Genomic DNA, 27656 nt, shown 5'->3' on the forward strand with positions numbered 1-27656 from the left:
AACATATATGGATGCGCATGGATAAAATACCTAAATATTTGTGCCGGAGAAGTTGATTTCATAGAGATGAACGCTTATTTCCCTCAGTTGCTTGCATGAATTATATAACAAATAGGAAAAAAATAAATTCCAGGACTTCTTTCAATCAATACTTTCTTTTAATATCTAAGAATATGAATCAATTTTCTGGGGCAAGGGGCGGAGATATTTCTTTTAATTTATGCTGTAAACATTGGTACCTACTGATTTATAATAATTTGCAAATATGTTTCCTCAGATGTCTGACCCACAAAATATTTACCTGTATGCTGTATCAACATATACTGTAGTTCAAGTATATTAATTAGATAAGATGCACTGATGGCTTGAAAGAAACAAGTAATTAGTTTTCTTCCAATTTATAGGAGCTTCCATATGTAATCATCTGGAATTAATTAATTTCATGATTTGCAATAGAAAAGAATGTATAGTTATGATACAGGATAATGAAACTTAATAGGCCATAATGAATCTTCATGATTTAAATGACTGTAGAAAGTGGCTATTTACAAACCTAAGGGCCAGTAAATGTGATGCTACTTGCAATAGGAATCAGGTTGGAAACTGCTTTTTTCAGCCAAAGAGGTTGTAGAAAAAATGCTTTTAAAAATTAAAAAAAAAGCCTCTGATGATTGCGCGGCTCAGCTGGGCATGGGGGGGGCAGGGATTTTTGCTACCTGAACCACCCGCCGCCATCGCTACCGGATTGGGCAATCCGGTCCGAACCCGGAGCATTTCACCCCTGATTTAAGCCCATATCTAGATGCTCCCTTTTTTGGAAACAGGTCTACAAGACTTATCAAGTCCCTTGCATTAGGGAAGAAGTCCAGTGTCTAACTTTAAAGAGAGCCCTTCTTTTTAGATATGCCAGTTGATGGTTTGACTCCAAAGAATATGAAGATTTGTTTTAGAACTTTAGGGCTGAAGTGCTTAGATCCATATCACAAAGTTATGATAGATCTAGGAAGCATCTTATCTTTATTCCAAAGCAGTGCTTTGATGTATATATTTACATATCCATCTTCTATTGCATATACAGTATGTAGTGTTATCTTTTTCAGTTTCACAAACTGCCTTTTAGTTGATCCACATTCCCAGAGGTGTTCATGAAATATATGGACCTGCCAGCTGCTTAGCTCCAAGTGTTAATTATTGATGTCTTACCCTAGATTGACAGTGATCTCCTGGTTGCCTGGCTTGATGTTAGTTGCTTAATTACATTCTAATTACTCTTTAAAAAATGTTTGCTGCTTTGGTTTCTATGTCAAGTCTACAAAATTTTTTTTTCTATTCATCTCATTGCTTTTATCAGGACATCAAAGCGAGCTTGGTTTGCCACTGCTTAAAGTAGGTGAAATAGTATATGCTATCATCTAAAGCAGAAATGTATCTCAGGTCACAGTTCATCTACTGTAAGTTGAGGTGAGACTTGTGTGGTCCATGTTTTGTTTTTTACTAACAGCCCAAGATCTATTAGTTTAAGCTTGGTGCAAACAACTAAATTACATTGAATTAAACATTGAAATAGAATAAACAAGAAAAAACAAGATCAGTTCATCATGAGAACCAGACAAGACCTAGACTGAATTCATTCCTTCATTCAGAAGTCAACTTCTGTTTATTCCTACCTTTATCCAGCTCAACAGAAGAGCTTAGGGCAAGCAGGAAGGTAATTGTTGCATCTACAGTTAAGTAATTGAAAAGCAAACATTCTTCCTGTTTTAAAAATATTTGAGATTTAATTCTGCACACTAATTAAAAAAGTCTTCATTTTTTTTACCAATAAAGCCAAAGTTTAAAATGGCTTAACTATTCCAGCAGGCTTACAAGCTGCACTACTGTGATTGTGTTTAGTGATGGCGCTTCACAAATAGGATATGTGAGTTTCCAACATAAAAAAAATGCCATTGTAAAGAAACCTATACATCTGCCAAAACACTATATTTTCCATTGCAGAGAATCCTTCAGAGCATATAATTCTAAGTCTTGTGCAGAATAAATCTTGGTCTGCAGTGCAGAAGGAAAATCATCTTCCTTTCTCACTCTTTTTCTTTTTTTTTAGCTTCTTCTTCTAAGTAGGTGTAAATTAGGCATCAGGGATCTATCTGAGACTGGCACCAGACAGTTCTTCCTTGTCTTGACTTCAGAGAATGCTTCCATCTGTTTTTCAGGTGTTCTCATAGAGTAAGGGTGGGATGTTTTTACTTAGTATAGTTTACAGTATTTTTTCAGCAGAGGGTTTCATGAGAAACATATGCTGGGCAGCATATAAAATGGTATCCTAGCATTATAGCTATACAGTAAAGGTTATGTACATTTTCCCTTGTGCGTAGTGGTACTTCTGCTGGTGATGATGATGATGATGTCTAAAACTGGATATTAAATGTAAGGAATGAAACTGGCAAGACAGGAACCAACAGTCTCAGAAAACAAAAAGCAAAATTATATCGATAAAAAGCAGATGCCTTCATCACCTTTGCATGAAGAGAAGGGCTAAGTATCTCAGATGCTTAGAAAGCAGGAAGAAAAAATGAAATTCAAAACCTGGAACATATAGTAGTCTGAGGGGGGAGGGAACTTTTCTGTATACTAAAGTCTGCTTAATTCTTGTCTATGATAAAAAAAAAATATGAGAAATTTCTGCTAAATAAATAGTCTCCTGACTGAGGGATTATGTGTCTGGAGAGTCAAGATTTACAACTAGACCTGATGTGAAGACAGATCGTATTATGTTACCTTACATCTTAGTTTCATGTTACTTATGTCACTTTGATTTGGATTAAGAACAAGAGGAAATAGGATGACATTTTTCCAAGGGATCTGGAATATACAGTAGCTGATGTCAGAGGCAACTTCAAGGGAAGCAAATGAGGATGTGTAATGGCACCATCATGCAAATGATATGATTTGTGTGTTTGCATCAGACATTGTATCATTACATATACATATCATTTGTGCAATGACATCATTGTAAATATATCACCACGGCTTGTAACAGACATTGCTGAATAGCATTAATCTGCTTTCTGAATTTCTTACAAAATGTATTGGCCGACAGAATTTCTTACACTTATCAATGCAGAGTCACTGTCCTGTCCTGTGGAAAATTATCCTCCCCCCTCCATCTGCCAAGGTCTAAATGGCCTTGACCTTGTTGGCCTTTTGTAAGGTGATCAAGACTTGGATCAAGACAGGCATAGGGCCAGGAGGTTAAGCAAGCCCTGTTGCTTGGTTACAGTCTCAATCATTTGAAGTGGAACTCTAGGCATGTATTATAATATGGGTTTTTAAAAATATTTTTTATGAACTGTGCCATTGTCTTTGTTTCTTTTAATATTTGTACTCTGCCCAGAATCCAGAGGTTGTAGGTGCTCCAACACTGGAGATTTTCCAGAAGAGATTGGATAAAATATTATAGGATTTCCTGCTTGAGCAGGGAGTTGTACCTCCAACGTCCCTTCCAACTCTGTTACTCTGTTATTGGTGAGATGAATGGCTATGTAAATTGCTTCAATAAATGGAAGGTGATTACATAATAAATGAAAGGTGGGGGTTGAGCAGTCAGGCCTCCCAATACGGGCCAATCTCTCTCTCTCTCTCTTTTCACCCTCTTTCCCCAAATACAGCCTTCTGACTTGGATAATGAAAATACTTTTCCTGTTTCTAAAGTAATCCTTGAACTCAGAAATACATTATCTACAGAGGTGTCCTGTCCTCCTTTCTTCTAGTATTTAAAAAGATGCTTTTTTTTTTTTTGAAGGCTTTTGGTACCTAGGTTATATTGGAAGAAAGTGTTGTATATTGTTTTGTTATATATTGTGTTGTTGGGTCTTTCAAGTGGTAATTGACACAGTCACTTTTGATGCCATTTTCTATCATTTCTATTGTTGTACCCCACCCAGGATCATGGGATTGGGTGGTATAGAAATGTTTGAAATAAATCAAATTAATAAATGATAAACTTCACTATGAAGTCATTGTTGGGATCTTCATGCAGCCCCGTTGATTACATATGTAGTTGGTTGAAGGGAGGAGGTGGACCTCATCAAACAGTTGTGAGATAGGTCTTACATCTCCAGCTTCCCTGAAGAATCGGTCTTTCACAATGATTTGTTCTGACATCTTGCTGCTGCAAATGGTCTGTTCTCTCTGTATGATTTTTTTTTGTGGTTTGCAAAAACCCTTCAATATATTGTCATAGAAAAATGCAGATTTTTTTTTAAAAAAAGACAAATGTTGTATATAAGAGTTAGATAAAAAACTTGCAAACTCCTCTTCTGAAAGCTATATCAGATGTTATTGAAATATATTGTCTTAAAGCACATATCCTACATAAAACTGAAATGTTTTTCAAACTTGAAATGAGATTCACAAAAAACCCATAGTTCTTATTTTTTCCCATACCCTTCTTGTCCATATTGCACAGTGCTGTTAGGATGGCAACTCTTTTTTGGAGGGGGAGCAAAAGCTCTATTTCTTGGAAAACATTTTAATGTTCTGCTTTTTTAAAACAGAGAATTTTATTATAACACCCATTCTGTGAACTCCCTGTCCCATCAGGTTAGCTGCCTTCAGTTTAAAATAAGAAAAGACAATGAAAACTTTAACTCACTATGATGTTTTAGAGCTAATAAATGAGCTATTTCCATCTGGATTCTTGTGATCTCACTCTTTTAAAATCTTGAATTTCGTACGCTCAAATGTTGTATTGTACTACAAGCTAGGTTTGAAATTCCACAGCAAATCAGTTTGTCACACAGGTGGCTGAGATTGTGGAAAATGTAGTGATTACAACAATCTAGAAGAATAAGATATGGTTAACGGATCTATGAGGAAGATGAAGTGCAGAAGTGGACGATAATTTTTTTATTTTATTTTTATATTTGTGGGTTTATGTTTCTATATATGTTTTGTCTGTTGTGTTTTTTAATGTTTATTTTATGCATGGAATTTTAATAAAGTTTTATAAAAGCAATTACAATTTTGTGCTATGGCTCTTAAGAGCCTATTCCTTCTCTGTTTTAGATTTCCAGAATGGCCTTATGATCTAATTTTGGAAACCAGATATTAGATTATAATTAAAGCTTTGTGACCTAAAGTATCATAAAGGTGTTTTTTTTTTTAATGTTCCAATATTTTCTTTGCAGGTAAAGGCAGCTCAAGCATCTCATCCGACGTGAGTTCAAGTACAGATCACACTCCAACCAAGACTCAAAAGAATGCCGCCACAAGTGAAGGTGCACAAATGAATGTCTTTTTTCTGTTTGGTCCTAGGAGATTTTTAGAACCATTAATGTCTTTTTCTATTGATTCTTAGAAATCCCTGTCTCTGGCAAAATCAGACAAGAACCAAAAGGCAACATCATACCTTCTCCTAAGTTTAGTTCGGCATGTATTATGTTTTAATATCTTATACTCCTCCAATAGGAGCATTGAAGGAATACTTCCCAAATATAGGTAGTCCTCAGGTTGCAACAGCAAATGGAGCCAGAATTACTGTCACTAAGTGATGTAGTTGTAAAGTGCAATGCATTGCTTAGTGATGGTGGTCCCAGTTGCTGTGATTAAGCTAGGACAGTTCAGTTCACTAAGCAAGGCCCTCATGTGACTCTGACTTCTTGCTGGCTTCTCCATTGACTTTCCTTTTGGGAAGCCAGCAGGAAATGTTGGAAATAGTGATCAGGTGACCACAGGGAAGGTGTTACACCCGGAACTTTGAGGACCAGCCATAAGTACCCCTTGTTCAGCATTGCAGCAAATTAGAATGGTCGCTGACCAAGTGGTTGAAGCCCAAGGACTCCCTTTAACTCTGTATTAGTGTGGTACAGTTTTCTTGCTACATCTTACGTTTAAACAATAAAAGATTCTTTCAGGATTGCCCTTGGAAGAGCTGTCATTTATTCCTAGAAAAAAGACAAAATAATGAGGATTCACCCAGACTCAGTGGCACCTAGCTAACTATAGTTCTAAGGATAAAAATGGCGCTATTCTGGAAGTTGATCTATAGATAACGTTTTCTTGCTTCTTAGAAGTGTATGCCAAGTGAATTAATGTACATAAAACTAGAATAATGGGTTGTTGGAAAACACATGGATGAAGTGCTTTAGAGTTGGGACGAAATTTGGAAAACTTTAAGCTTAAGTGGAGGAGTAGAGAGTGTGGTTATGAGATGATGGGAAGAAGTTACTTTAAGAAAAGATGCAAACAGATAACTTACAATTGTGTAAGTTTTTCAGACATAATATATCCAGATATATTGATATCAAGAACTGATACAAAAATTGTACAAACACTTCATAATATTATTATTAATCTGCACATATTGATCACAATTGAGTATACTTAACAGTACAACTAAAGTACATACTCTGGTTGTTAGATGAGAATAATCAATTATTTTCCAAAGCATGCTATTTCATTATGAGAATGAATGCAGCACCTCTCATTGTTATTTGCTTTTTTCTTAATTTTTCCTTTCATACTGTAGAAAGTATGAGAGGAAATATATTTTCCTCTATAACTTTCAAAGCTGTAGGCCTTAGATTTATGGAGTTCCCTGGTGGGGAACTTCCTAATACAGTAGGAAAGAGAGTTTTCTGTGATTCCTCATCATTATTGTTTCTTTACTTTTCTGAATGTGTGAAAAGTTTCTATTGAAAAGTCTTATAAAAATACATGTGTAATTCATCCTGAATGATCAAGGCCATTGTGAGAAATTATGGAGTTCTTTTGATTTACAGTGAGAAATAGTATGTTCTCTCTGGAAGGTAAAAATATGTATTTTGCCAATGAGTAATCTCAAAAAGTCTGCTCCGAGAGTTTCAGCTGGAACCTCAGTTGTTGTTTTTTTCCAGATGTGTTAAAATAAACTCAAAAACTGAAGAGTTTAAAAAGGGGCTAATTGTGGAACTTTCTCCACTTCTTTTCTCTGGAACCCCAAATGTATCCCTTTTCAGTACAATTTTATTCTGCCTATATTTCGCCTATTAATCATAACACTAAAAAGTCATTAAGCAAAATTTACTGCAAAGAGTTTCCTTTCTGGGATAAGAAAAGTGCCCCAAATATTTAAAAAGATAAAGAATGAAAAGGACACTTTTGTAGTTAAAAGAAGCTTTAATAGTTACTGTATCATATATGAAACTGCTTTCCAAGAGATCAGGAAAGGACTTTAAACTCTTACAATATCTTGTTCTTTCTCTCTCTCTCTCCGCCCCACTCTCTCTTTAAATTATATCAATATCTTGTTTTCTCCCTAGCATCCAAATTATTGAAATTAATGGAGAAGATATTATCAGGCACCTGAAACCAGAAGCCAGAATAGAGGTTAAAAGTACTGCAAGTTTATTCCATGCTACCTATACACAAGAATCTGATCTACTAATGGTCAAGGCAAATTGAATTCCATTGACTGTTATCTAGTGCCAATTTGCCTGGATCATTAGTTGGAATTCATGTGGGATTGGATTTAAGTCTCTTGTGGGAGCATAGTAGCTCCAAACTGACGATGCATTTGACCCTGCCATTGGGTTCAGCCCAGGGGTGAAATCTAAATTTTTTTGCTACCGGTTCTGTGGGCGTGGCTTAATTAGTGGACGGGGCCAGGGGTGGGTTCTAAATTTTTTTACTACCGGTTCTGTGGACGTGGCTTATTTTGTGGATGTGGCTTGGAGGTCATGTGACTAGGTGGGCGTGGCTAGCTGGTCAGAGTTACGACCAGTCCTCACACTTAAGACCAGTCCTCGCACTTACGACCCGACTCATTTGTTTGCTTTTAACACTGATCACATGTAGGACGGCCCTTTGAAGCACCGCGGCAAGAGTTTAAACAGTTTTTTTCCCTCTAGTCATCAGCTGGGACTCAGGAGACAGCAATAGATTGGGGGTGGGACAAAATAAAAGGTAAGAATAATGTGGGTGGGGGTGGGAGGGCGGGGGGGGGAGAACCGGTTCGGTGACATCATATCGTCACCGCTACCGGTTCGACCGAACTGGACCGAACCGGAAGGAACCCACCACTGGGTTTGGGGCTTGGTGGTAAGGTGACTGGGAGGGCGTGGCTTGTTGGTCAGGTGGGCGTGACCAAGTCAATGTCACTTCTTTATCCTTTTTTAACCTACAAAACACAACACAACACAACTATATAAAACACAACACAATATAAAAGCAGCTGTGCTAGACCCAAAATGGCCCCTGCAACAAGCAGGAACCTCACACAGACACAAAAAGCCCAAAAAACCAACTTTCATATTTCACACACACAAAATCCCACATACAGCTTTGTGAGATTTTGTATGTTTGTGTAGTTAGAGTGAAACACTACAGAAACACACTAAATCTCAGAAAGCTGCACACATATTATTTTATTTTAATTTATTTTTATTTTTATATAAAAGCAGCTAAATTTAAAACTTCCTAAACTTTAAGTGGCTAGGTCTAAAAAAAGAACAACTAAAAAAAACCCAATTAACTATTTTTTTAAAGGGGAAAAAAACTTACCCAATAGAACAGGGGTCTCCAACCTTGGCAACTTTAAGACTTGTAGACTTCAACTCCTAGAATTCCTCAGCCAGCTTTGGGAGTTGAAGTCCACAACTCCCTGCCTGCTTGATTGCAGGCAGGGAGATTCAGTTGCTTGCTGATGCAATGGATTGCAGGGATTACAGCAAGGCGTTGCGACCAGCAGCTAAGGTAAGCAAGCTGAGGGGGGGAGGGGGAGGGATTTTTGCTTCCAATTAGCAGGCAACTCAGCTGGGATCGTCAGAGTTTGGCTGGTCAGAGCCATTTAAAAGAAAAAAAAGGCTCTGATGATCGCGTGGCTCAGCTGGGCATGGGGGCAGGGTTTTTTGCTACTGGTTCTCCGAACTGCCCGCTGCCATCACTACCTACTCACCCCTGGTTCAGCCTGATAAGTTTCTAGATATTTTGGACCCAAAATCTAAGCATGATAAATCCTGCTATATAATAAACAAGTTTTAGAAACTGCTTTCTGTTCCTACTCTTTTTTAAAAAAATGTTTAAGATAACCTGTGTTGGCTTAGGACAAAAACCTTATTCATGTTATGCTGAATTGTTTATGTGGATATCATAATATATGGTATCATTGTAATAATCAGCGTGCATTCCTTCTGTAGTTAATACAGGACAGACATGGTAAGGAATGTGGACAGGCTATTGAATCGGTCCCAATACGACAAGAGTCTGTAAGAAATTGTACAATAATATGCGATTGTTATTTATAGTCAGTCCTATTTTTTTCCTTCTCACATTGAACCACCAGGAAATATAGAGTTAATGTATTCTCTTCTAATTACAAAAATAGAATGTTCAAGTCATTATAACTTTACTCTTGACTTCATTTCTTTAACAAGCAAACTGGTGGAAATATTTTGTTAACTTGTTTGGCAAATTGGTGTTAACATATTACCAATTTCAATGAAACCTGTAAATAATTATTTAATCAAAATAATCTCTTACTGTTAGTCCTTCAAGGTAGGCCAGATCAGGAATTAGACACAATAAATGCTTTTGGCATTCTATTTTATTGTTGTAGGGCATAATAACAGACTCTTGAAAGTCTACCAGATTTTCAGTTTGTTCTCTCTTATATCCAAGTAGGGTTATTCTGAATCACTTTCTTATGCTTATTTCTTTTTCAAAGCTGAGATTTCATTTACTGTCTCTTTTATCGGTTAATAGCTTTTTCATTCCACTTCTTTGACTCTCTAGTGTTATTGAGAATTTATTATTTTTGTCATTATTTAGTCAAGTCTTGTTATATGTAAGATATAAACAACTAAACAGTAAAGCACATTTTAGCCATAAAAATGTCAGAGCATTACTCAAATAAGGCAAGAGTGTTTCAGACAGAGGTGCTGTGACTCTACTGTGAAAATCCTGAAATATTTCCTCCCATAGGCTAATTCCTATGTGCACCTAATATGTAAATGCCACATTCACTAAGTAGTAAATTTAGGGAGTGGGGGGGGAATGCCCTTGTCAACATTAAATAAACCATTATTTAAGAACTGTTCTCAAATTCACTTAACTGATAACCTGCACTGAGTATGTATGTATATATGTATGTATGTACTTATTTATTTCTATAGCTGCCCATCTTTTAATGTTTAACTGTATAGAAGTATTGATAAAATTATATAATTATACACACACATACATATACATACATTGTATATACACACACAGAGACACACAGACACACACACACACGTGTGTGTCTGTGTGTGTGTGTGTGTATATAATCTGGAAGAATAAGGATGTTGCCAAATTATTAAATTATTCTATTTCCTGAAAGAAAAAATGAGTGTCCCCCCTCCCTCAACAATTATCTATGATTTAAGGAGAGCTGTTTTACATTCCCTAATAAGAGCAGAAGAGCTGTTGAACACAAAGGAATACTACAAATAACTGGAGGCATCTCTTCTTTCCTTTGAAAATCAAATTAGTCTTTGCTGGGTAGGTGAGGAGCTGCTGTTTTCATACCATAGATTTTCTGCCCTTTTCTACATCCCTCAGCAATGTTTCTCTTTGTTTCACTCTTTTCCTCTCTAATTATCTCTTCTCTGCTTTAATTTACTGTGTATTTGTTCTTCTTATCCCAATGCAGCCACTCCCTTCTCCATCTTAATTTTTTTTATCTTTTCCCCCTTCTCTTTTGGTTGTTAGTGAAAGAAATATTGTTAAAACCATGAAGAATGTCAGATAGCTATGCTTTATTACTTCATTTTCAAGAAAACATAAAATAAAAATGAACAATTCAGCACATGTGGAGAAAAAAGGGAAAATAACAACACAAGAAATAAAAAAGGAAAAAAGGAAAAACAACACAAGAAAAAAAGGGGGAAACCCCCCTGTAATTATCAATATATTACAAGTTCATGTGATTTTATAAATCTTTGAAAAAGGAAACTAAGCTTTCAATAGTCATCAAATTTATCCAAGAGGTTTTTTTCCCAAAGGGAAAGATAATGTGATATTTTCTGATTGACAGGATATATAAATGAGAATTTATTAAATGTACTATTTTATGCCACCCAGGCCATGTATCATGAGAAGGATGACTATATAAGTTTGATTAATAAATAATGTAAAAATAAGTGAGATCAGGTAATTCAGGACTCCAAATCCCTTGGAGAATTTCATAAATATCTACAGCCAAATCGTGTATTTAAAATACATTTTATTTGAATTATTTCTTTATATGCAAGAATGGTCTTGTCTTCAAAGTGAATTAATCCTATAAAAAGAAAAAGAAATAAATAAAACTGCCAAAATTAATGCAACTTATAAACAAGAACAACTAAAATATTATCTGCAAGGAAGCATCATCAACTGGACAAAACAGAGCCATGAAAGAAAATATTGTCTCTGTCAATAACTAAACAGTTCAAATAATGTTAGAAATTTCTTCCAAAGAGAAATACTTTGGTCATACAGCAGAAGTCCATAACAGTACAGTTCCTTCAAGTGGGAAAAATGGTATTGTCATTTATTAGCTGTATGAGTACACTCAATCCTCATTATCTGTGGTAGTTTCATTCTTAAAAACCTCTGTGGAAATGGAAACCACAATTATTGAAACATTGTTCCTAGTAAGAACACATGATCTAGTATCAGATGACCATGGAGAGTTAATAAACACCACATGAACAAGAACACAGTTTCCCTTAGTGTAGCCCATGTTGGCACTGCACAGGAAGGCTCTCAGACATTATTCTCTACTGTACATGACTGTGTATAGCTGGATTAAGACTATATTTGAAGATTAATGGGTTGCACTTTTATAGAAGTCTATAAATGAATCTATGGAAACAGAATTCTAGAATATCAAGGACTGAGTGTAAATACAGGTAGTCTTTGACTTACGACCGCAATTGAACTCAAAATTTCTGCTGCTAAGCAAGATAGTTGGTGAGTTTTGTTCCATTTTATGACCTGTCTTCCCACTCTTGTTAAGTGATTCACGGCAGTTGTTAAGTTAGTAACACTACTGTTAAGTGAATCTGCCTTTCCCATTGACTGTGCTGATCAGAAGGTCGCAAAAGCTGATCACATGAATCCAGGAAACTGCAACTGTCATAAACATGAGCCAGTTGCCAAGGGTCTGAATTTTGATCACATGACCATGGGGATGCTGCAACAGTTGTGTGAAAAATGTTCATAAATCACTTTTTTCAGCGCCATTGTAACTTTGAACAGTCACTAAATGAATGGTTGTAAGTCAAGGATTAAGTTTTATTATTGTAATCATAGGTCATAACCATGTAACATAACATATAATACAATACAACAGAATAATAATTTATTTATTTATTATTTTTTATTTAAATTTTTATACCGCCCTTCTCCCGAGGGACTCAGGGTGGTGCACAGCCAGCAATAAAACACACATATGCATAAAATTTAAAAACAATTTAAAATATATTAAATAATTTGGCCCCAATATTATTAAAAAAAACTAAGACAATCATTAAAATTCATGTTTAGGCCAGCCCAGCTTGTTGGAACAGTAACGTCTTGAGGGCACGGCGAAAGGCGCGTAAATAAAATTAAGTGAATAACAAAAAATAGTGTTGGATACAAAGTTAAATTAGGGCTATGATTAAAAACTTTAAAAATTCTTTTTGCGCTTAAGTGACATCAAAGTAAAAGTGGCAGCCTGATTACTATCAGTTGGAAACACATCAACAAGAAGATAATTCAACAATTTGAGGGTTGAGCCCTTGAATTCACCTATAAATAGATTTGCCTTAATCTCAACCGAAACAGGACTGTGAAGGATGTAGTGAAAATTATTTTCCTCTTGACTCGTACCAGAGAGATGCTATTTGACAGGAAGCTTACAAAATTTTCCTTCAAAGTATGCCAAAAGCCTGGTCTAAAAGCTTTTCTCAGTGGGTCACTGGTGATATTAACCAGATACTGGGAGAGGCTTCTATGTTTTTATAGTAATGCAACCAAGATGAAAATTTGAATGTCTCTACTGTAGTAGTGGTGTCGGGTATGTGTGTGTGTGATCGCTCAGCAGTTAAAGATGCTGAGCATTTCAGCCCAGATTCAAGACTTGAATGCCACGCAACGGGGTGATCTCCTGTTACTTGACGCAGCTCCTGCCAACCTAGCAGTTTCAAAGCAAGCAAATGCAAGTAGATAAATAGGTACCACTTCGGTGGGAAGGTAACAGCATTCTGTGCACATTGGCACATAGTCATGCTGGCCACAATACCACTGAAATGTCTTTGGATAACATTGTCTCCCTTGGGTAAGAAACAAGATGAGCACTGCCTCCTAGAGTTGAACACAATTGGACAGGGGAAACCTTAAGCTTTTTATTATAGTAGCATTTTTATTGGCATCCCTTTCAAAAACTCTCTAACATTTCCTCTGTTCTAACAACTGTATATAGAGTGGTTGGGAATACATATGTAGGTTACAAAGGTTTGTTTATTGATTCTCGGGTGTGTAATAGAGAAAATAAAGTTTGGCAAGATAACTTTCTACCTGACTTTCTAGTTTTGTAAAGTGCCACAGCATGGCCTCTGACAGCCTAGAAGTTAACCCTATCTTCATCCTTAGATAAGGAGCAGGAATGCCCTGGGAGAGTTCCCAGATCTTCCCTATGAAGTTGTTTTGGTCTATATTGAATTGGGAAACAACCTTCTCATCCCACCCTTGGATCTCAGCATCATACAACATCTGGTCTATCACCTTGGAATACTTTAAATGCAGGGGTTCTAGAGCTTTGTATACATAAGTGTGTATACATTTATAGGCATCTGGCTTTATCTTTCACTTAATAGCAGATTTTCAAGTCATGCTAAACCACTTAAAGTTTTATATAGGCTTCTCTTAGTGCACTGTGTGAATCTTACTATTAGATCTTGCAAACTCAAGCTTGTGGGATAATACAGTATGTGTCAGTTGTGGTTAACCTAATAAAACATGATTAACAATAATATGGCTCAAAGTGATTTATGAACCACCTCGACTTGTACACGAAGACATGTTTTAATTGTTATTTTAATTGTGTTTTTTATTTGTTTGTATTTGTATTTTTTCCTTTTTTTTCTTTTTTCTTTCTTACTTGTGGTTTTTAAACTTGGAAATTGTTCAATAAAAACTATTTTAAAAAATAAATAAATTTTTAGCCTCAACTGGTTAGGGCTGTATATATTATGAACCATGGTTTGCAACCTAAAAGTGGCAGATTGTTAAGCCAAGGCAAAACAAACCACATGAAGGCTTAGAGAGATGTGTGAACTCATATTTGGCTCTCAACGTGTAGGTGCAGGATGCTTTAGGAGCAATCTGAAATGGCCAGCAGAAGCACAGAAGGCTGGAGTGCATCATAGTTACATAAATGGGGGTGGGGGTGGGGGGAGCTGTTTGCTTCCATCCTCCCTTTTTTTATTATTTTAACTGTGCTTTAACAGCCAATGTTCTGTAACAACCTATTGTATCACAGAAATCCCTGGAAAGTTTTGCTCAGGTGTAGATATCCTGATGCCCTGCAGATATTTGGACCATCTCTCATCAGCCGCAGACAATTTGGCCACAGTCAAAGAACTCCAAAACATAGATAGAGCACCAGATTGCCTGTTTCTTTCAGCTGATCAGGGAAGCAGAGACTCTTTCATATGGATGAGGTGATCTGGCTGTTCAGCTACTGAATTGAGAGATATATGTCTCCAGTTAAATTGGCTACTTACTGACTCTTGGAGCTGCATCACTGGCACATCTGCCTGGTGTGTGGTCAATATTTCTTTCTGCCTTTAGTATGGTTTTGAAATCGCTGAGTTATGATGTGTATCTTGAACTTAATACCTGATGGACCAAAGGATATATTAGGCATCCCAAACCTCTAAAATATTATCCATGCTTTAAACCTGCAACAAGAAACTGGCTGATGAGAGAACCAGGCCTCTGTGCTGAGGCAGGATGTCCATGTTGCTCAGGCTTGTGGTGATTTTCCGTTGAGATTTTTTTTTTTCAGAAATACTTTCTGAAAAGCAAGTAAGAAGAGGTTATAATTAGTTTGTGGTAAGGACAGAAGCCAGATTTCAGGAAATGTCTGGAATGTGGAATTGAGGTTTCTAAAAACATGTTTGCACATCATTTCTTTGACACTATTTGCATCACCAAATTTATTCTTGATCATACTAACCCTAACCAAGTCACTTAAACTAGAGTCCCAATGTACAATAAGAAGTGAAATCAAGGTGTTTGCTAACATCCTTATTTATGTCTCCTTCTCTCCAGGATCTGAAATAAGCAGATATTTAGATAAATTACACATGCTCTCTCTGCCTCCCTCTCTCTCTTCCTCCCTCATTTTTAAAAAGAACTGTTCATCTCATTCACAGAGCAACTTTTAAGTACAATTAAAAACGTAAAAACCATATAAATATTACATCCCAATAGGAAGCAGTTGCAATCAGAATAGAATGATTAGAGGAAAAGGGCCTTTAAGGCTCTAACCAGTGGTGAAATCTGAACTGGTTTACTACCAGTTTGCTGGCTGCGCATGCGTACTGCGTGCCAAATGTGCGCTGCTCACACGCATGCGCACCATGCACCAGATGTAAGATGCGTGCACAGTGCACACCAAAAGGAGGCATGGGGTAAGTAGAACAGCGCACGGGGGGATCAGCTGTGGTGCGCGATCTTCGCCAAATAGGTTGTAAAGAAATGCTTTAAAAAAGGTAAAAAAAAAAAAACCTGACAATCGTGCGTCACAGCTGTGATCGTCGGAGCCTTTTTTTTTTTTTTTTTTTTTACTTTTTACTTTTTTAAAGCATTTTTTACCAAAATGCCTAAAAAGTAAAAAAATAAATTCCAACGATCAGGTGAGTGACGCACGATCTCCGGAACTTTTTAAAAAACTTTTTAAAGCATTTTTAACTACCGGTTCCAGAGAACCGGTAGTAAAAAAAAATGCTAAAAACGTAATTTTAAAAAATTCCGACGATCGCACGTCACTCAACTTTTTTTTTTACATTTTTTACAACCGGTTCGGCAAACCAGTAGCCTTTTTTACTACTGGTTCGGGCGAACCAGACCTAACCAATAGCATTTCACCCCTGGCTCTAACCAACCCAAAAGTTGTGTTCTTCTTTGAAAGCCCTCAGGGATTCAGCAGAGTCAGGTTTTCAGATACTTCCGAAAGAGTGGGGGCCTACCTTTCCTCCGGAGGGAGAATATTGCAAGCTATGACTGCCACCTGCTCTTTGAGCTGTTTCATGCCCAGGAAGGATCGGTGACCCACTGGAATTTAGTCAGTCCAATAAATTCTTGGCTGAGAATTTCAAAGGATTAAAGTCTTAAGAAGGCTAAACATTTCAAAAGACTAAAGAATTTAAGGATACCAGTCAAATTTTGCAGTGCACCCAAATAGAAGGGAAAGGTCTGTATTGTATATTTCCACCACTCTTGATACTTGTTGTTTAAACAATGAATCTTGATAGAACCGGAGGTAGAGAAGATCTGATTGTTGTAGTAACGATGAGCAGTGCAAGAAGATCTCCAGAGGATATGGTCAGGTCGGGGTGAAATGCTCCCAGATCACATCACTACCGGACCGGATCGCCCGGTCCAGTAGCGATCTTGGCCAGTGGTTCGGTGATCCGGAAGCGATAGTGGAGCAGAGCTCCGCCCACCCACCCGGGTGTCATTACTTCCTGGTTTTAACCAGGAAGTGATGTATTTTTTACCTTCTGCGCATGCGCTGAAGGTTTTGCGCATGTGCAGAAGGTCTGTGTGTGCATGTGACGTGCACGCAGCGCATGCGCTTCCAAACCAGTAAGGAAGGTAAGTAGATTTCACCCTTGGGTCAGATGCTCTAAATCCTAACTCTGGTAGAGTAGATAGAAGGTAAAATATAAAGAAAGAGGAAAGAACCAGAGGCTTCAAAAGAAAAGTGACATTACAACAGGAAGGCGGTCAGGAAGGATTGAGAGAGAAGAAGAAGAAAATGAGTCTAAGGAACTTATTTAGAAAAGGACAAGAAAGTGGAAAGAGAACTGGTTTGAAGGAGCAAGGCAAATCCTTGACTGCAAGTCTCTTTTTATAATTTAATCTGTAGAGCATTGCCAGATTCCTTGCTGTAAATACTGGTATGTTTTTAGAGAGAAGGCCTTAGAAAATTACCTTATTAAAAAATCAAACTTTTTCTTCTGCTACCTTTTCCCACAATGAAAGACCCTCTTGTTTAATATGGGAAATTGGGCTTCATCCATGGAAAACACTAATTGCAATAAGACAGGGTGGAGGTCTCTTTTAGATGAACAGTCTGTTTTACAGATATGTATGTATGTATGTATGTATGTATGTATGTATGTATGTATGAATATGTATCTTCTTTTTTTCCTAAGATCTGTAAATTGAAGCACACACATTTAGTCACTTCATAATAATGTAGCATGTCGTTTATTTGACAGCTGGAGTTTTATCTGCTCTGAGCAGCCTATACGGGGATGAGTCTTGCCTCCATTTTTGTAGACCACAGCCTGCTGCCTCCCGAAAGTGGGATAAAGCTTTCCTCACAGCCTGCTCATTTGCTTCTTGAAGTGCTGGCCAATTTGGCTGAACAAGGCAGACACAAATACATCATATTACATTTGCCTTGCTGCCAAGTTCTAGACTGCTTCAGCAATATTGTGGAGAAGCCAAGGCAAAGAAAAGAGAGGAAATTGCAATTAATTTAATCTTCTCCAAGGCTATATTAAAGCATGGCCACAAGATGCGGAGATGCTGCTTTGGAAACAGGGAGAATGTGTTGACGTGCCTATGTTGAAAACCATTGTAGTTCACGATGGCAACATGACAGACAGAGGTCAGACTTTAGAACAAATGTGTCAAAATGAATATAGCAAACTGGTCATCACAGCGACAGTTATATTTAGAGGGGAACCCTTTTTTCTATAGCCAGTGGTTTGTATCCTGAAATATACCAAGTTATTTTGGCATGATGAGGCAAAGTTGGCTCCATTTAGCAGTAAGAGTGATACAATTATGGTACAAACATGTTCAAGCCAGTCTCAGAAAGAAATGTGATATTAACTTAATACTTGCTCTCTTTCCCACTCATGAAGGAAGGCACACATTATTATTGAAAATTTGCTGGTGATGATGCTTTGGTAACTGTTTAGTAGGCCACTGGAGACCTAATCTTGAATGAGGTAATTGTTTACTTTACTATAATAGTAATTACAAAGATAAGTACTATGGTAATTACAAAAGAAAAATAATATCTAACCAAATAAATTACTTCAATAACTAATAAATATTGAAATGATAATTATATTATTAAATAAATCAAATTGAAAAATGATAGCAAAAATATATCCGTTTAATTTGTTTTAATTTTCAATTTCAGAATTAAAGGGCATAATGCAAATATTCTATTTCTGTATATTTTTCCTCCTCTTTAGATGAGCAAAGCATACTCAGCCGAGTTAGCCTAGCCTTATCTATATACTGGGAGCCCTATTCTTTTCCCAGCAGATATCAGGTTCTCGTTGCTCCCTTTTGAGTACGTATGTTTTGGTATAGATTCAGAAATATACAGGATGAAAAATAGTTTGTCTTAGACCTGAAGGTATTTGCCTCCAAAATTTCCTAATATTATCTGGCTTGGGGCTGATCATAACATTTGTTTTTTCAGAAGATTAATCTCAGGATTGCTAGTGCAAAGATGTATGTATGTATGTATGTCATCCATTTGGATTTTCAAGCAACACACAGATTCTGCCACCTATGTTTACTGCAGATTCTTTCCTGGGCTGAGATGCAACAGAACCTATGTACAGCATATTCTGTCCTTTTCATTTATAAGTATCCTCTTTGAAGCAGGTAACTCAGCTCCATTCTCCCATTCCCATTCCTATTCCCATTTGTTAGTATATAGCATAGGATTTCAGTGAAAATAGGGTAAAAGTCACTTGCCAAGTGAGCATGAACTAAGCTTCAGTTTTCATTCTTCAGATGCCTAGGTAGAGAATGTGCTAAATAAAAATGTGGAATGTTTTCACTGTCGTGGACTTATTCAGTGATTAAAGCAACAAAATGCAGGTTCTGGATGGACATATTGTATAGAAGTTTTCAGCTTCTCTACACCCTGGAATTCATCTTGTATTAATCAAAGTATAATGGGAAACATGAATTTTGACACAAATTCATGCTTCCCATTACACTTTGGTTTGTATAAACATGTCCAGATGTTTACTCGAAATGGCGGAGACATAGCTCAGGGACTGATCATAAAATTTGAAAAGTTGAACATCCTAGTAGCCATTCATGGCGTTTGAGAGCAACATTATTTCTCAAAATAGTTGCCACTTCCTTGTTTTTCCAGAGAAAGAAGATAGAAGCTGGTCAGAAAGGAGATCAGAAAGCAGTTTGCTAGGACATAAAAAGTTCAAGGATCAGTTATATCATAAGTAACATATTACTATCATTATAGTTTAAGAAGTGTCACAAAGCATACTTTCCCCAAACACTGCTACTATTTTAGGGTCTGTGTTTTATTTTTCTTATGTTTTGTTTTTATAGAGTTTTAAATTTTACCTTATACAGACTCGTTCAGGGGTGCTATTCAGCAGGTTCTGGAGAACCAGTAGCAGAAATTTTGAGTAGTTTGGAGAACCGGCAAATACCACCTCTGGCTGGCCCCAAAGTTGGGTGGGAATGGAGATTTTGCAGTATCCTTCCCCTGCCATGCCCACCAAGCCACGCTCACCAAGCCACACCATGCCCACCAAGCCATGTCCACAGAACCAGTAGTAAAAAAAATTGAATTCCACCACTGGACTCATTAAAAGATTAGGTTGTTTGTCTTTTAGTTTACCTTGCCCTTTTTCTTGTTTTTTTTTGGTGAGGGGGGAAAAATGAATAAAAAGTGTCAAATTAGTATGCTAAGTGTGTGTTATTTCTGTTGGGAAAAACAATTGAAGGTTTAATTAAATGGAAGTATACTCAAAAATAATATTATATGTTGCTGGTAGAGTGAGTAGATTTTGAGAGATGAAAGGAAGAAGCAATTCACTTTCCGCTTATATACTACTACTATGGAGTCTCTTGGTAGAATAAGCAATTCCCATTAAAGTTCCACAGAAAAAGAATTTCCTGCTGCTGCTGATATTGTACTAAGCTGTTTAATTACAAAAAAATGAGAAGTTTAATGTTCTGTAATACACTTGCCCATTGTTCAGTTAATGAGGTGTAGTAGCCCTGCTAGTGATCCAAGAGAGTAAATTGCATACTGGGTAGCTTCCAGTATTTACTGCAAGATTTAATATAACAGCAGATTCTAAGCATTGGGTAGGACAGGGGTGGGGTGTGTGGAGAAGCTGGTGAGCAGCACTGATCTACCAGTTCATGTATTTTATGCACTTAATTTATGCCATATGATATTTTAATTGGGGAAACTGAAAAAAGGACATCTCGGAGAAGACCAGTACAATTAATTTGTTTGACTCAGCCATCTCAAAGCATTTCTTGCTCTGGAGAATTTAAACAGATTTCTAGGCTAGAAATCTGCAGGGCTGATTTGTCCCCATTGCAGAAAAGTAGAGAAACCAACATAAAGGTTAGATGAGACGAGCCCACTTGATTAATGTACAATACTTTTTAAAAGCCTGTGATGTTCTGTCCTTCCTTCACTTGTCCACACTTTTAAATTTCAGTATGAAGGGCTTACTTTTTTCATTATTTGGCATCTGGCATGCAAAGTCTTCTAAAGGTTTGGTGTGCGAAGGTCAAACATAGCAATGTCTGTTATTGTATAAAGCAATTTCCTGTCGCAAGAAAATATATAATTCAGCCTGTAGCTGGCTGCTGGCCTTGAACATAGACTTTTACAACTCTTCAACATAACCATTTGAGAAAGCATGAAAAAAGACTCCTCATTTTCTCCTATACCCATTCACATATCATGCAGTAAGGACCATGGATCCCCCCTCCTGTTAATGTTATAGAACCATGATGGTGAACATATGCCATGCGTGGCAAAGGTGGCACACAGAGCCCTCTCTGTGGGCACGCAAGCCGTCACCCCAGCTCAGCTCTACCTCACATGTGTGCGCGTCTCCCACCGTTGGGCTGGTTTTCAGGTCTCTGCCACGCATGCGCGGGGGCACAGCGCATGCATGAGACGTGCAAGCATGCGCAGGGGACGGGTCGCACATGGGGGGCATATGCGGTGGGGTCACATGCATGCACGAAGGGTGGGGTGCACATGGGGAGGTCACATGCGCATGCACAGGGAGCATGTGGGGGGCACGGGTGCTTTACATTATGGGTCTACGCGCTCACTTTCGGCACTCGGCACCGAAAAGGTTAGCCGTTACTGTTACAGGAGATAGCAGTAATTACTCAAATATCTGACTTCAAAAAGCTAAGCAGGTTTGGACCTGATTAATATTTGGATGGACAATCAATCCCTCAATTGTAGGCTTAAAAAGAAGCAAACAACAGGCACTCACAAACCTATATTGTTACCAGAAAAACCCTATCTAGATGTGTTCACTAAGCAAAGCTGGCTGAGGAATTCTGGGAGTTGAAGTCCACAGGTCATAAAGTTGCCAAGGTTGGAGACCCCTGCACTAAGCTATCAGAAGTCATCCTCAGATTGTTAGAGTATACATCTTTAAACCCTTCAAAATACTTTCCATAACCTCTTAGGAGATGGAACAAGGGGATTCCTTTTTCTTCCTTGTCCTTCCACTTTCTTTTTTCCCTTTAGCTGTCAATTCGGCAAACACTCTGTCCAAACACCTTGTCACATCATTTTGGGCTTTTAACATTTTTCTTTTAATTTACATATTGCTAATAAATGCCCCTCAGCAGGATATCCTATTTACTTTCATGGGAATTCATCCACTTAAATTCATTATTAGGATACAGGCAATAACATATGATATATTAGTGTGGGTCTCCGCTAATCTCTACTCCATCTCCAATTAATTTACAACAAGGTTTGTTCATTTTTCCAAATTTAATGCTGAAAGGAATGCTTTTGTATCCACTTATAAAATGGATCAACTATTTTTCCTACCTGTTGTACGGAAGCAGAATCCTAGATTTTCCTTTTCAAAGCATTTCATTACCTTGTAGTATTAGTAGTCTTGGATTCCTTCCCCATCATTAAATTTATTGTCCTTATATTATTCTCCCATTTCTGTTAAAACAGATGATAAATAACATTGGACATATTGTATAGCCAGAGAGCTTAAGTTATCTCTCCATGTCAATAGAGCTGTAGTGTTGTTCAGTTTTTAACAATCAACATGTGGCTCTGTGCCATTTATTTCTATAATGAAAACTGCTGCTTTTTATTGTTGTATAGTGGAACATCAGTGCTACATTGATGCTTCAGTATAAACATCTAGTTATATGGATGTTCCATATGTCTGCAACAAATCACTTCTGAAATCTTGCCAAGAAAACTGCAGGGACTTGTCCAAGCAATTGCCAGGAATCATAACTGAATTGAAGGGGGGTGGGGAGCAGTATAAGCCACTCAGAATTTTATTCAGCAGAATGCAAAAACACAGTAACATAAATAAATAAGTCTGTTATTGCTCATAAGACATCCTTCATTACTGTGGCCAAACCAATACTGCCAAGTTACATGACCTATCAGGCAGTATAGACTGAAACTAGAACCGCAAACTATATCCAGCATTTTTACCTTAGTTCTGTCAGTATTTTTTGCATTACTGGTCATGGGCACTTGCTTTTTTTAAAAAAATAAATAAACAAATCCAAAACTAACATGTGAGAACAATTTTGAGATATATATTTACTAGAACAGGGGTGTCAAACTCAAACCCGTGGGCCGGATCTGGCCCATGAGGTGCTTAGATCTGGCCCGCGGGGCCGGCCTGGAAACAGCAAAAGACCCGACCCGTGTTGCCTCTGCTAGCGAAAATGGAGCTCGGAGTGCTATGCGCTCCCCCCCACCCCTGAGCTCTGTTTTCGCTGGCAGAAGGCTATCAAAACAAACTGAAAACAAAACAAAAGGAGAAATGTTTCCCCTTTTGCATTTGAGCATGCAAGAAGGGACAGGAATGGACAAAGGGAAAGAGGAAAGAAAAAGAAAAAGAAAGATGGGAAGAGAGCAAGGAAAGAAAAATAAGGAAAGAAGGGAATGAAGAAGAATGAAGAGAGAGGAAAGGAAGGAAGGAAGGAAGGAAGGAAGGAAGGAAGGAAGGAAGGAAGGAAGGAAGGAAGGAAGGAGATTATAAAGAGAGTGAGGGAGGGTCTCAGGGAAGTCCTGCATCAGCAGTTGGCCACCACAGGTGCCCCCAATATGAGTCCCAAGTCACACTCACCATGGCCATGCCCCCTGGCCATGCCCATGCACCTCTCCTGGTCCTCCGAGGTCAAACACAATCCTGATGCGGCCTTCAATGAAATTGAGTTTGACAGCCCTGATCTATGAAGTGTATCAGAATATGATTAATCTTTAGAATACTAGGCCTTAATCTGTTCTTTCCAATCTTACACCACTAAAGCTGCAAATATCTCAAGCATCTTATCTTCTAGTACAAACTCAATTTTATTGAGGGCCGCATCAGGGTTGTGTTTGATCTCGGGGCCAGGTGGGTGTGGCTGGGGTGGGCATGGCCATCTTGACATCACTCATGTTGGGGGCACCCCTCCAAGGCTCCGTTTTCGGCTGTGATGGCCACTTCAGCACTTTGTCAGCAAAAATGAAGCTCAGGCCTCCCGAGCTCTGTTTTCACTAGCAGAGGCACTATGGGCAGTCCTTTGCTGTTTCCAGGGTGGCCCCGTGGACCAGATCCAGTCCACGGGCCATGAGTTTGACACCTCTACACTAGACGCTTAAACTATCTAGTGGGTCTACATGTTTTAAACAAAGACGGTCCTTAAAGTGGTTTTAGGGGAGAAGATACAAAAGGATTGCATTCAAATCCAGATTTTGCCTGTGTGGTGAAGGAGCCATAGAAACCATCAAACATGCCTTATTGTCCATTTTATGCCAACGTTCATGAGCTTCTAATTCTACATATAACTAAATATCCTGATTACTCTGATCAGTTCTATTTAAATCATCTTATTATCAGGTTCAAATGATTCTGTCTCTTTAAGGGTGGCAAAATTCTGTCACAGATGTAAGATGTGCAGCGGTTTGGATGACAATGCTCTTCGTCAAACTAAATCATCAGTATTAATTTTATGTATCCAGGAGTTTTACTGGCTGGTCATTGACCTCAATAAGAATTCTGTTCTGTTACAAAATAAACATACAGTGTTTATCTAAATGGAGTAGTTATTTAAGATTTCACCTGCAGTTTAAAATGTTACCGCCCCCAAATAGCTTATTCCTTTATTTCCAATTTATGATAACTTGATCTGTAAAGTTCGTGTTGTATTTTGGGTCTAGAGAAATGGTGTTAACATTTTTTCCCCTAGCATCACTTGTTTGTAATATAGAATATGTTCTGAGGTCTCCCGTCCCTATTTGTCAGCAAGAAATCAAGAACAAAATTCTTAAAAGAAGGAAGCAGTCAGTTGTTTACTTGGTAGCTGCTGCCATATAAAAAATTAATAATCTGCCTATTTCTGTGCTTTTGATTGGAACTTTGCTTCTTAATTTGAGAGATGAATAATTATCAGCAGTAGTGTAGCAAAGATATCTGGTTTCCCTTACCAGCTGCTTACCAAATGATTCTGCTTCACATTGATCAGGAGAGTTGGCATAAGCCTTGGTGCTTTGGCAGAATGTAAGAGCAGAATAAAAAGGGGATATCTTCAAAGGTACTATTCTAAAAAAGTGAAGCATTCCTGGCTGCAAATCTAAGAAATGTTAACAGGGTACATGTGAATGTCTGGCAATTCTCACCTTGCAATGCATAGGCATTGGTGACATCAAACTAACATTATGCTTGCATGAATTTTAACAAACATTCAAATTGCTGTGCTCTTTGGCTGGTTACTTTAAATAAAGAAAAAAAAGAACTAAGTAAAAACCTCATGGGTAATTCTGATAGTGGTACATGATGAGTACGTAAATAAAAAGACAGGCAGTGGGATATTGTTGCATTAAAACAATTGTTTCATTAGCGATGACAGAATAAGTAAGCAAATGTAACTGGAATATGATACTGAATGTGCAAAATCATGCAACATTTGGGTTGTATCCAAAGTCTGCTTACAGAAAAACTACAAGAAAATGTATTTGGCAAATAGTTATGTATTTGGTTTTCAGTTGCTGAACTACTGGTGGAACAACACAATAAACTAGTGGAATAACACAAGAAATAACACAAGGACCTTTCATATGTTCCATTACAACTTCAACTGCCAGAGTACAACCACTGTAAGGGAACATGTGGGTGATCTTGTAGGACAAGGAGAAGCTATGCTGCCTAGGAAACAATCAGACAAAAAAGGCAGAGCCCCCAGTGTCTTAGCAGTCAGAGAAAAAGACTTAGGAACGACCCATCTAATGGATCAAGAGGTTAAAAATAGTGGTGGAAACGTTGTACCTTCAGACTTGCAAGACTGTGTTAATGTAGCCTTATAATAAAGTAAAATCAGTTCATCTGGTGATGTATCTTGTTTGGCGTATTTGAGAGAGCTAGCAATGGCCCACATATTTCTACTGCAGCGTTGCTTTGCTGCTTCACGAGCTGTAGTGGCCAACAGTGTGTTTTCAAGTGCAATTCCAGGTGCTGGTTACTCCCTTCAGAGGCCTATATTGCTCCAGGCCTGGGTATCTAAGAGAGTCTTTTTTCCTGAATGGTCTCTGCTTATTGGACCTGGGTGGCCAGAGAGCACCCTACTAATGTTCCTCTCCCCCATCTACCAGGAGGTGAGGCAGGAGAAGGTTGTAATGTCCAGCATTCTTGACAGCCACTCCCTTCTGTGGAGCATCTTACCCTCTGAGATACCAGAAGCTAATAAAAACTTGTTTTTTCTAGAAGGCTGTTGGAGAATGACTGCAGAGCCACAGATGTCTATTTGTGTACATATATAAATGTATGTGCATATTTTTCACCCAGAGTTCCCCCTCAAGGCACAAATGACTTAGACACAAATTATCCTATTTTAGGCAGAGTATAAGAAGACCTAGCTCTCTGGAGAAGGATCTAATGTTAGGAAAGGTTAAAGGAAAGGTTAAATGAAAGGAAAGAAGAAGACAACCAGCAGCAAAGGTGATAGATTCAGTTACAGTAGTGATGAGTGCACTGTTGGAAGAAAATCTATATATGTGCTCACTAGGAGTCAACAGTGACTTGGCTCAACTAGGAGCCAACAGATTGATGGCACATCAATCAAAATGTGCATGTTTTCTTACTATTTTGTTGTTAGTCGTTATAAAATAATTTCATTACTGAAGATTTAAAATATAATTTAAACTTATTTCTGCTTTGTTATCAGTAAACCATCCAGAGTCTGCAAGATTGAAGCAACAGATTAATTGCAGAAATAAATAAAAACAAGTATCAGAAAATTTGCATTCATGGTTGTTCTTCCAGATAATAGGAAAAACAGATCAATTACAGTTTGCTGTGGTTCAAAACTTTTTTCAAGCAAGTGACTAATGAGCGTAACAGATTGTTGTAATTCTAAAGTATTTTTATTTTGGAAATAATACTATTAGGCAATTTGTCCTTTTACCTATAAGAATCAAGACAATACTGGTGTTCTGACAACTGATTATATAGCAGAACAATTTAATTTAATCACTGCCCGCAGCCAAAGCCAAATGAAGTAACTTTATAGTGTTCACTCACTTAATAACTTTGTGTTGATGAACTTCCAAGATTTCAGAAAAGATACCAAATCCACGTGAGTCTGTAATGGTCCTTTTGGTCTATTCAAGTGATCTCCATTCTATAATTACTTAGAACTGATTCTCTGCTTGTACAAAGGCTCTTGTATGATGGGCAAGATAAAACAGCGAACAGGCGGGTGTGGGTGAGCGGTGACCGGGCCGGGGCGGGGCCAGCCAGAGGTGGTATTTGCCGGTTTGGTGAGCCAGTTAAAATTTCTGTTACTGGTTCACTTGAACCGGCCTGAACCAGTTAAATACCACATCTGATCGAGGGCAATTCTCTCAAAGGAATAATGATAAAAATATTTTAATTGAGAAAATAAGAACAGAATAGGAATAGGCCATATCCTAACTAGTCAGTAAAAGCAAAGAGCTATAGAAGAAAATGGACAATCTACTTACTACTGGAAGAAAAACTACTGGAGAAAAATAATATACCCAGTCATTTCTGTGCTCCTGGGCACTCCTGCTTCTGAGTCAAGCTGAGGCATTAAGTTCTTTATTCTATAAAAGAACAAAGGCAGAGCAAACTTAATGGAAAATCAGTCAAAATAAATCCCTGAATACAAACTTTAAAAAAGAATAGAACATATTGTGATTTGGTGTCATTCTATACATCAAAGAACATAATTTATGTTCCCTTCCTAATACAGTTAGGCATATGGGTGGGTGTGTTTTACACTAGCTGAGTTTACAGTTCACTGAGCTATCTGCTGTGACAACACTGTCACTCCCAGTTTAGATCCTCATTAATCTTGTTTGCGTATGCATTTGTGTGAGGAAAAAAAAGAGG

General features: G+C 37.7%; 1 protein-coding gene across 3 annotated transcripts in view; it reads left to right on the forward strand.

Moving 5' to 3' along the window:
- Nucleotides 1-27656, forward strand: part of FBXL7 (F-box and leucine rich repeat protein 7) — a 161299-nt gene that overhangs the window by 39059 nt on the left and 94584 nt on the right. For all 3 annotated transcript variants that reach the window (XM_034411898.3, XM_060691123.2, XM_034411902.3), the window contains exon 2: nt 5187-5276. In XM_034411898.3, coding sequence (XP_034267789.1) covers nt 5187-5276 — 90 coding nt within the window. The remainder of the gene's footprint in view (nt 1-5186; nt 5277-27656) is intronic.

Source organism: Pantherophis guttatus, chromosome 3 (assembly GCF_059756535.1).
Source record: "Pantherophis guttatus breed Tessera chromosome 3, ASM5975653v1, whole genome shotgun sequence".
NCBI classification, from domain to species: Eukaryota; Metazoa; Chordata; class Lepidosauria; order Squamata; family Colubridae; genus Pantherophis; species Pantherophis guttatus.